Source organism: Micropterus dolomieu, linkage group LG19, assembly GCF_021292245.1.
Source record: "Micropterus dolomieu isolate WLL.071019.BEF.003 ecotype Adirondacks linkage group LG19, ASM2129224v1, whole genome shotgun sequence".
NCBI classification, from domain to species: Eukaryota; Metazoa; Chordata; class Actinopteri; order Centrarchiformes; family Centrarchidae; genus Micropterus; species Micropterus dolomieu.
Window position 1 is genome coordinate 24646377 of NC_060168.1, and position 9074 is coordinate 24655450.

A 9074-nucleotide genomic window follows, 5' to 3' on the forward strand; every position below is an offset into this window, starting at 1 on the left:
CCTATGCACATACCCTTGCAAGAATCTGGTGTGGTGTGCTCACAGATGTTACTAAATGCTTTCAGCTTCTGCCAGCTGCTGACCTCCAAAGGATGATAACTGCTGCCTGTCATCCTTTGGGGGTTTAGGTGTTTGTGTGTGTCACATGTATCATCCGCATATAAAATAAATGATGGAAATGTGGTTATATGGGGCACTTTCCTTAAAGAATTTTAAGGAAATACTAAGAAAAACATATTTGCTATTGTACTAGTCAAGCTGCCATTTCTTGCTAATTCTTGTAGATACATGAAAACAGAAATTACTGAATGTAAACTACTCATTATTCTTCACCAAAATAACAGTGATGCAAAATAAATAAAACAACCTAGAATTGACTTGGTCCCTGAAGTCCTTCTAGTGCCCCCTACAGGCTGTTCTTCTTAAGATTAAGATTAAGAAGATTATTCCCACATGGGGAAACTTTAAGTGGTCAAACTACATCAACAGGAAAAAACAGGTACATACCCAAATCTGTAACACCTTTATTGTACCTACAAACAAAGAAAATATAAAAGGCTTCCTGCCTTGTGGTCTAAAGTATGGTATAAATAGCTGATGATGCAAAAGGCCCATATCTTTTTTGTTCTTTCAGTATGACAGCATTAGTATTTCCTGTCATGCATTAACCAGCACCCTAACTTGTCCTTTAGCAATGAAATAATAGAACTTTCCAGTTAAATCACAAGGCCACATTCCACTTGAAAGCAAAATTATGAAGTAATTTTATCTTCAAACAACAGTTTCAAATAATATTAATGGTACACTGACTTGTAATAGGGTAAATGTCATCACATTGTAATCCCAGGCAGGACAACGGTGTAAGGATTTATGGGATCACCCCAACTCTTCTGCAAGCAACCCATAAAATGCAGCAAAAAGTATATAATGTAAGTGCTTTGGAAGAAGCTAACTCAGTATTCTGAGTATGGATATCATGACAAAGGCTGTGAGAGAGACCAAAGACGACGTTGGAGAAAGCGAGGAAGAGACCTGACCAGAGTAAATATCAGACTGGCTTTTAGTCATTAGGGTGAGTTAAAAGAGCTGAAAGGATCCTGGACAGATGCCATGCTGGCCTATTTTCTGTTGAACTAGTCAATAATAACTTACTAGCCGGCTTGCTATGTCTTGTTGCACTTTCTCATGTTTTCCTTTGTTAGCAAAATTGTCGACTTGAGTGAAATCAGCCAGAGGTTTCACTGACAGGGGTTTAGCCGCTAGCTATAAATCCAAAGCTAATGTTTGCAAACTTACTAGATAACACACTCAGACATCAGTAATGTTACTGTAAGTGCTTTTGCATCAGATTCTGTGTTGCTTTGTTGGCTAGTTTGCCATCTTGTGTCTTGCTCGGTCGCTTTTTCTTTACTTATCTTCCACAGTCAATGTCCTTTTCCGTCTCTTCGTCTTTGCCATTAACGTTAGGTAGGGGACAGACACCGAGAGAGGATCTTGATGGAGGAAGCTGAGAAGAGAAAAACTGTGATCAAGTAATAGACTCCTGGACATTGGCAAGAGCTTTGTGAAATCAAAGGCTGCAACAAGGACGCTGAGCTGGCAAGCTTTCTGTGTACACAGTTGGACTAATAAGTAATTGCTATGTCACCCAAAAAACAAAACTTACATGATGTAGCTTTAAATTTGACCCTCATCATATTGAGAATTACTTTCTGTTGAAACCGGATTTTGCACATGTCCATGTAAAAACTAACCCAACTGACATAGACAGTTGCAAGACCTTTACTCATAGCTGTGCTTAACACTGTTTCACAAAACGTTAAGTCAACAACATTAGTGTAACAAAATGCTTTGTTTTAATTCAATCTAAAAACATCAAACAAAGACAGATATGTACAATCTTACCTAATAGCCACATATAATAACAGCTTAGCTTTACACAGAATAGCATCAACTATCACATAGGCCTCTAGTATGGTAGTAACTCATCTAAAACAGTCCAGTTAACTTGCTAATTCAACCCAAAAGCCTTGACAGCAGCGTAGATCCTCTCCCTCTCCACTGCTTTTGCATCGCTTCTTCCACCAGTGCCAGTTTGCATCGTGGTAAAGAGAGCGGCGGAATAAATCCATGTCTCTTCATCACTCTGAGGAAATTTAAAATTATGTGAAATGAAATAGAAATAGAAAGTGAAATAGAAATCAAAATGCATTAAAACTCATTATGAGAAGTTATTCATACCTTTAAATTCCTTTTTGCAAAATATTCTTGCAGGGAAACATCAGCTACAATATAAAGTTAAAATGAAGGGGGAGGGGATCAATAGACAAATTTAAATAAGGATGCAAAATTTAATATTAGTAACTCTATGTTACACTAATGAAATTACTGTTAGCTAAATAACATTTGATATAGTGAGATAACTTATTTACCTTCATTACTGCAATAGTCACACTTATTTTTCTTGTTGCCGTAAATGAGGATTGCTATAACAATCAGACTTATAGCTGAGGTGGCACACAGCAGAAGCAAAATTATGTTGTCCATCTGTAAAACAGACCTCAAGCTGGTTCCTAAACATGAAATGTAACACACAATGACATTTAGTAAAATTCAATTAAAATGTAATTCCACCAAAGTTGTTCAAATTCTACTTACACTTACTTACTATACTTATAACTTTATTTCCTTTCCTTCCTATCATTAAGATAGAAAGGTAAGTATAACAGAATGAATTTGGGAGACATGTCTATGAAATGATGTCCCGGACATCTAGAATATTTCCATTAGACAGGATTGGACGGGGTTGGAACAAGCTAATACATAATATACAGCATATTATGCTGTCAAACTGTGTGGAATAAGATGGGGCTTTTTCAGTCTTAAAACTACTTCAGGGGGCAATGAAGGGGGAACTACATAATGGTAACAGAAAAATGATAGTTACCTGACTCAATGTCCAGTTTTGTCCCATTTCCAAATATAATCTCCCCACATGCAGCCACAGCACAGTAATAAATCCCAGCATCGGAGGAGCTGACATTCTTAGAAAGGTGATAAACACAGCTCTTTGGCGGAGATTGTGCATCAGGTCTCTTGTCACATTCATGATGTCTATTTCCACCAGTGTAGATGGTGTTTGCATGATATTTATCTGATCTAACTCCAAACCAGTGCACACTGTGTTCACCTGGACAGGACTTCTTCTTAGACGTGGAGAGAACTGAACACTGGAGAGTTACGGCGTCTCCTGGATGAACAGGATCAGATACTGTTGGCCACTGAACTACATTATAGTCTGTCATCTTCTGAGTGTTTCCTACAAAATACAAAAAAAGTGTGAAAAATTGCAGGTTGTCTGTATTTAGAAGGAGAGTTGGAACATCAAAATGACATGTATTATACAACAGAGGCATGTATTACCTTTTAAAGACAAATATGTGCCTATCCATTGATCCTTACTCCAGGTAGTGACTGCACAGTGATACACTGCCTCATCATCTTCGATTGTTTCCAAAATGGTCAGAGTGCTCATGATTGTGGTATGGTTTGCAACAAATCGTGAGGAAGGAAACCCTTGCTCAAATGCAGGATTTGTAGTAGCTTTCATCAGTGTAGTAATTAATGTAAGAGTATCACCAGTAATCTGTTTGTACCACTTAATTCTTGTATTGCTATACTCTGCATCAGGGTAAACACATGTGAAGGTCACAGGTTCACCAAGATGAACAGTGGTCACTGAGATCAGTGCATCTGGAATAAAAGACAATAGGGAGTAATTGTTATTACATAATAATCAGAATGTATAATTTTATATGATTATGAAATTAAGGTAACATTTATTCACCAAACTACAAATAACTGTTAAGAAAAATGTTGCCATAATTGCTTTAAGTACACGTATATTAAAGAAAAACATAACAGAAAATAACTTTTCTTTCCACCATAAAACCCTCAAATAATAAATTGGCCAGAGATAGCACTTACATCCTTGATGGAGAAGAAGCAGTATAATCCCTGAACGGAGCATCCTGATGTTGTCTTTTGTTAAAATCTTTGTTGGTTTTTCAAAGAGTAAAAGTGATGATTTAGGAGTGGTGATAGGTCACACTAGCTGATGCATCCTCTTGGTTATCATAGAAGACGGGCTTTATGTAAGTACATTTCCTGTCACGCTGTTCTTCAGCAGCTTCATGACTTTTGAGGTTTTGTGGTCAGTTTGAACAGAATAGAGATGCCAAACTGCAGCATAGTATTTTTTTGAAAGCTATTTCCGACAAATTTCTAGGACATATTTTCACTTCACTTTTGTTCAAGTCCATTGCAGGTCATCAGTGACTTACATTACAAATGAATGAGACGATGAATTGACGAGTAAAACATACAGTGGACAGTTTAGGTGACTTATCCTGCGTCATCGGCATTACACAAATTCACAAGTAAACAAAACTAAGAGTTTGCAGCCATGCTAGCACCTCTGTGAGGCTGCATGCTAATATCCTTACAGTGACAATGTTGATTAGGTTTAATGGTTACCATGGTCACCATCTTAGTTTAGTGCATTAGAATGCTAACGTATGCTAAGTAACATTAAAAACAAACTACTTGACAAAAAGTTTGGGGATAATCAAAGGTATTTTAGGATTCCTATTTTAGGAATCATGAATGTATGAATCAAATTTTGTACCAATCTATATACGTAGATGCAGTCATAACGTAGAAAACTCCAGGTGAATGCAAGGTGATCTTGATGTCAAGTTAGTCAAGCAAAGAAAACAACACGTCCTCATACTAAAATGACATACATGACTGCCAGCGACAGGCTTACCAGACCTTTGTCGTCAAGTTAACATATAATGTTTTGAAACAGTCGCAGTTTGGTTCTCCATAAAATGTACTCAAATACTTATAATAAGTAATAATCCACACAGATCTCTCTCAATTATGATTCCTGGAATAATATTAACATGATTATACATGTCCAAGTTTCTTATGTACAAATCCAACATTTCTTTAATTATACTGTACATACAATCTATTACACAAACACTTGAGGCTGAAGGTCAGGTTTATAAGACTTGAATCTTTAATTCCATTTGTCATTTATTTGTCCAAGAATGTTATCATATAGAAAGCTTGAAAATAAACTTTCCACGTAAGAGCTTAATATTCCTAGTACATACAAAAGAGACAGGCAGGGTTGGAAACACATTTCAAAGTGACCTTGCAATGCAGCCCCTATCATACATATCAATGCTGGCTTAAACTATACAGTAACAAAAAGAAAAAAAAATAAATTTCAATAAATTTAAAGATCTGGTCCAAATGTGTACAGGAACTAATTTTTATTTCATTCCATACAGCAGAAAACATCCTGCTAAATATCTGCAGCATGGTGTACCATGCACGCATTAAACAAAAATCAATTGGGAACTTTGTTGTACATGTTTCTGTTCCTACCCCAAAACCCTGACATCTGTGTAGATGCTCTCTCCCTCGAATGTATTTCTTCTATTTACATTCCTGCCACATTTCCGTCTGTTGAAGTTTGCCACAGAATAAACCAATGTGTCTTCATCTGTCTGTAGATATATATGGCAAAACATTGTTAGATGTGAGCGGTCAATATAAATGTACGATCAAACATCTTTTTTTTTTTTAAGTACTTACCTGCTGACTTTGTTGATCACCAGTGGTTGTTGCAGCATTTGTTTGCAGGGCAGCAGCAACAGCTGGATTATAACGTGACATAACATGAAAAACAACCAGCATCAGAAGATACACAGGATTTAATTTTATTTAGAAAATGATTGATAGACTGATTTAAGAAACACAGCACTAATCTTCTCACTGTTTACAATTAGCTAAATAATGTGTGATAGATTGATGTTAGTTTTATTACCATTACAACCATTGCACTTTTTGTTCTGCACAGTGTACATCAGTATGGCTATAACAATCAGACTTATAGCCAAAGCAGCACACGACAGAAACAGAATTGTATTGGGCCTCAGAGAATCTGAAATATATATAAAAGAAAGAACAACAAAAGAAGTAAAAAACAATCATTACTCTTTATTGTTGCCTTCAGGTAGAAATACATATTTCAGTCATTTATGCTGAAGATATTTTTATGGAATATTAAACATGAAGCTGATCTTTAGGAATATGACAATTACAAGCTTACCTTCAGTGTCCAGCTTTGTTCCATTTCCAAATAATATCTCCCCACATGCAGCCACAGCACAGTAATAAATCCCAGCATCAGATGAGCTGATGTTCTTAGAGAAGCTGTAGACACATTTCTGTGGAGAGCGAGCCTCAGGACTCTTCTCACATTCATCCCCACTGTTTTTATGAGCATAAATGACACTGGGATGAGATCCTTCTGATCCGGCTCTGAACCAGTACACACTGTGTTCTCCAGGACATGTTCTACTTTCAGGGTCAGAGAGGACTGAACACTGCAGACTCACTAAGTGTCCTGGACGAACTGGATCAGATGGAAAGTCTTGAATGACGAAAATGATATCAGGTTCTGGCTCTTGAAAAGAGAAACAAAATCACAGTATTGCATCATCCGTTTTGTACCAAAACAAATATGCCTTTCATTCATTTAATATTTTATAGAATTCTATGCAAGAGAGAAGTGTACAAACATTCAAAGCTGAAGTTGGAAATTGAATTGAAAGTTGAGTATGGCTCCATTCACCTTTGACTCTCAGAAAGGTTTTACTCAGAAACGTTGTCTGCAGTTCAACCACTTGTTCACAGTAGTAAAATGCAGTATCGCTCAGCTCTGTTTGGGTCATATATAGAACAAATGTTCCAGGCTCTTGTTTTGCTGTAATGCGAGGAGTCTTATTAACGTATGCATTATCAAAAGTATAAGTTGCTTCTAAGATTTCAGGGAAGCTTCCAGGAGCAAGTCTGATCCAAAATAAGATTCCTGCTAATCTAGACTGGCGGCTACATATTAGAGTCACATCTTCTCCAACACCAACAGTCTTTGTCACAAAACTTTGGTCATCTATGCATCCTGAAAAACAAATCAAATGCAGACCAGTGATTACAAAATCATTCACAAATTTACAATAACAAGGTGACAATAAGAGAAACTTAAGTGAAACTGAATTCTATATGAATACTTACGGCCAATTGTGAACACCAGAGCGACACAAAATATGGCCAACATTTTCCACTTGAGACAGCAGTTCATTAAGATCGTACTGCAAGATGATTAATCTTAATGTTATTCTATCAAATGGGAGAGAACAATGAAATGGGAGGGAACACTATCAAAACAATCTGATTGGTCTGTGCGTGTTAACATGGTGGGCTTCTTCAGTGTACCACCAATGTGGAAATGATCTTGAGCAAGTCTTTACAATCTGCAAATGTGACTGTATGTGCAGTTTGTTTTTGACAGCAAGTGTCGTCAAAACCCACAATTCATTGCTATAATTTCCACACTTAAAGCAGATTTGTTGTTCACAGAAGTGTGGTGTGAAAAGAACCAAAGCAATGTTTTAATCCTATTGCTTTAATGTCAATTGTTTGTAACGTCTTTAAATTATAATCTTATCAATTTACAATTATCATTTATTGGTAACACACTCAACGCACGTTACGCACAGTATGTTGCGGGCAGATTCATGTATGTGTGTGCACGTGAACAGCTCCACCCCACCCCCAAAAACAGGTTTCAAGGAAAGCCTCCGTGTAATTCAACCCTGCCTCATACCTCTAAATGTGACAATATTCAGACAGTTTTGAGTTACATCAGGGCTTTTACAGAATACAACAAACCTATTGTTTTGAGAGTTTCAGATTAATTTAAAAGAAAACATGGACAACGATCCTCCTTAGTAGAGTATGTTGTACACATTCTGAAACACAGTAAATTAGCTTTTTATTCATGAGTCAGGTCACATCATGGACAGTTGTCATCTTATTGTTTGTGCATTGAAGATCAGCCACAAACAAGGTCAATGTTGAAACTTAAGAGCACAGCAACAGGGTAAAAAATCCAAATCATCCGCAACATCCCAGATAGGGCTACTGCAAGTTCAGCATCTTCAAGGTAATTGTGAATCTGAAAAGGTGTTGACAATATCCAAATGGGGTTGAAATATCGTTGATTTAAATAAATGTTTGGCTTGGAGTTTACATTTATTCATTTAGCTGACGCTTTTATCAAAAGCCACTTACAATTGCTATACATGTCAGAGGTCACACGCCTCTGGAGCAACTAGACACTTAAATGTCTTGCTCAAGGACACATAGGTGGATGGGTCACAGTGGGGAATTGAACCCAGGTCTTTCACACTTAAGGCTTATGTCTTATCCATTGCACCACCAGTTAGTTTTAGTGCATGGTTGTTACTCTCTTCATAAAGATGCTGACTGACCAAGGCCTAGAGCAGAATCATAAGGCAAAAAGAGGGTTCATTTATTAATAAGTGAATTATTCTCTTTATTTTGGACAAAAATGTAAACTACTAAACACTCATGGTGAACCTACAAGCTGTGCAGTTCAATTGCCACAGGGCAAGCTGGGATAAAATCCAATTTTTTTACTTTGTTCATATTCATGTATGGTAATTTGTTATAGTTGCAGATGTAGCATTATATTTGCATGTGCTACTTTAGATATGCCATGTTGACTTTGGTTACTACCACAAAATATATTCTTTTTCCTTAACATAATTTTAAACAGTCCCCTCTCACAGGCTCTCTCTTTACTCTGCTGCCATCTTCTGGCTGATGGTATGTTGATTTAATAATAATGATCAAATATGTTGAATGGTATAGTTTGGGATTTTGAGGAGACCCTAAAGCCAGTGGACTGTAAACCTACCTGTAGACTTGACATCTAAGCTAATTTCATTTTATTTACAGCTCCAGGTCTTCCACAACACATGTGATGGTGAATTGTTAAATGGCAATCCGTGGAAATGTCGATCATGTCATATTTACCAGGTTGCCTACCTCAGATAATTGGATATTTCTATTGTATTTAAGTAACTATTGTTCTTACATTTAGTATGATGACATAATGAGAACAGTTTTTC

General features: G+C 36.7%; 2 protein-coding genes across 2 annotated transcripts; both read right to left on the reverse strand.

Moving 5' to 3' along the window:
• Positions 1-1833: 1833 nt before the first annotated feature.
• Positions 1834-4484, reverse strand: LOC123957840. Its single transcript, XM_046030923.1, has 6 exons — positions 3988-4484; positions 3424-3753; positions 2948-3319; positions 2433-2573; positions 2242-2285; positions 1834-2146 (listed from the first exon to the last, which is right to left on the reverse strand). Exons 1-6 carry the CDS (start codon positions 4028-4030, stop codon positions 2012-2014), a joined length of 1065 nt encoding a protein of 354 aa, XP_045886879.1. The 5' UTR covers positions 4031-4484; the 3' UTR covers positions 1834-2011.
• Positions 4485-5111: 627 nt separating this feature from the next.
• On the reverse strand, positions 5112-7420 carry LOC123958052. Its single transcript, XM_046031228.1, has 6 exons — positions 7153-7420; positions 6713-7039; positions 6188-6544; positions 5903-6019; positions 5671-5732; positions 5112-5582 (listed from the first exon to the last, which is right to left on the reverse strand). Exons 1-6 carry the CDS (start codon positions 7217-7219, stop codon positions 5457-5459), a joined length of 1056 nt encoding a protein of 351 aa, XP_045887184.1. The 5' UTR covers positions 7220-7420; the 3' UTR covers positions 5112-5456.
• Between the last annotated feature and the right edge of the window lie 1654 nt (positions 7421-9074).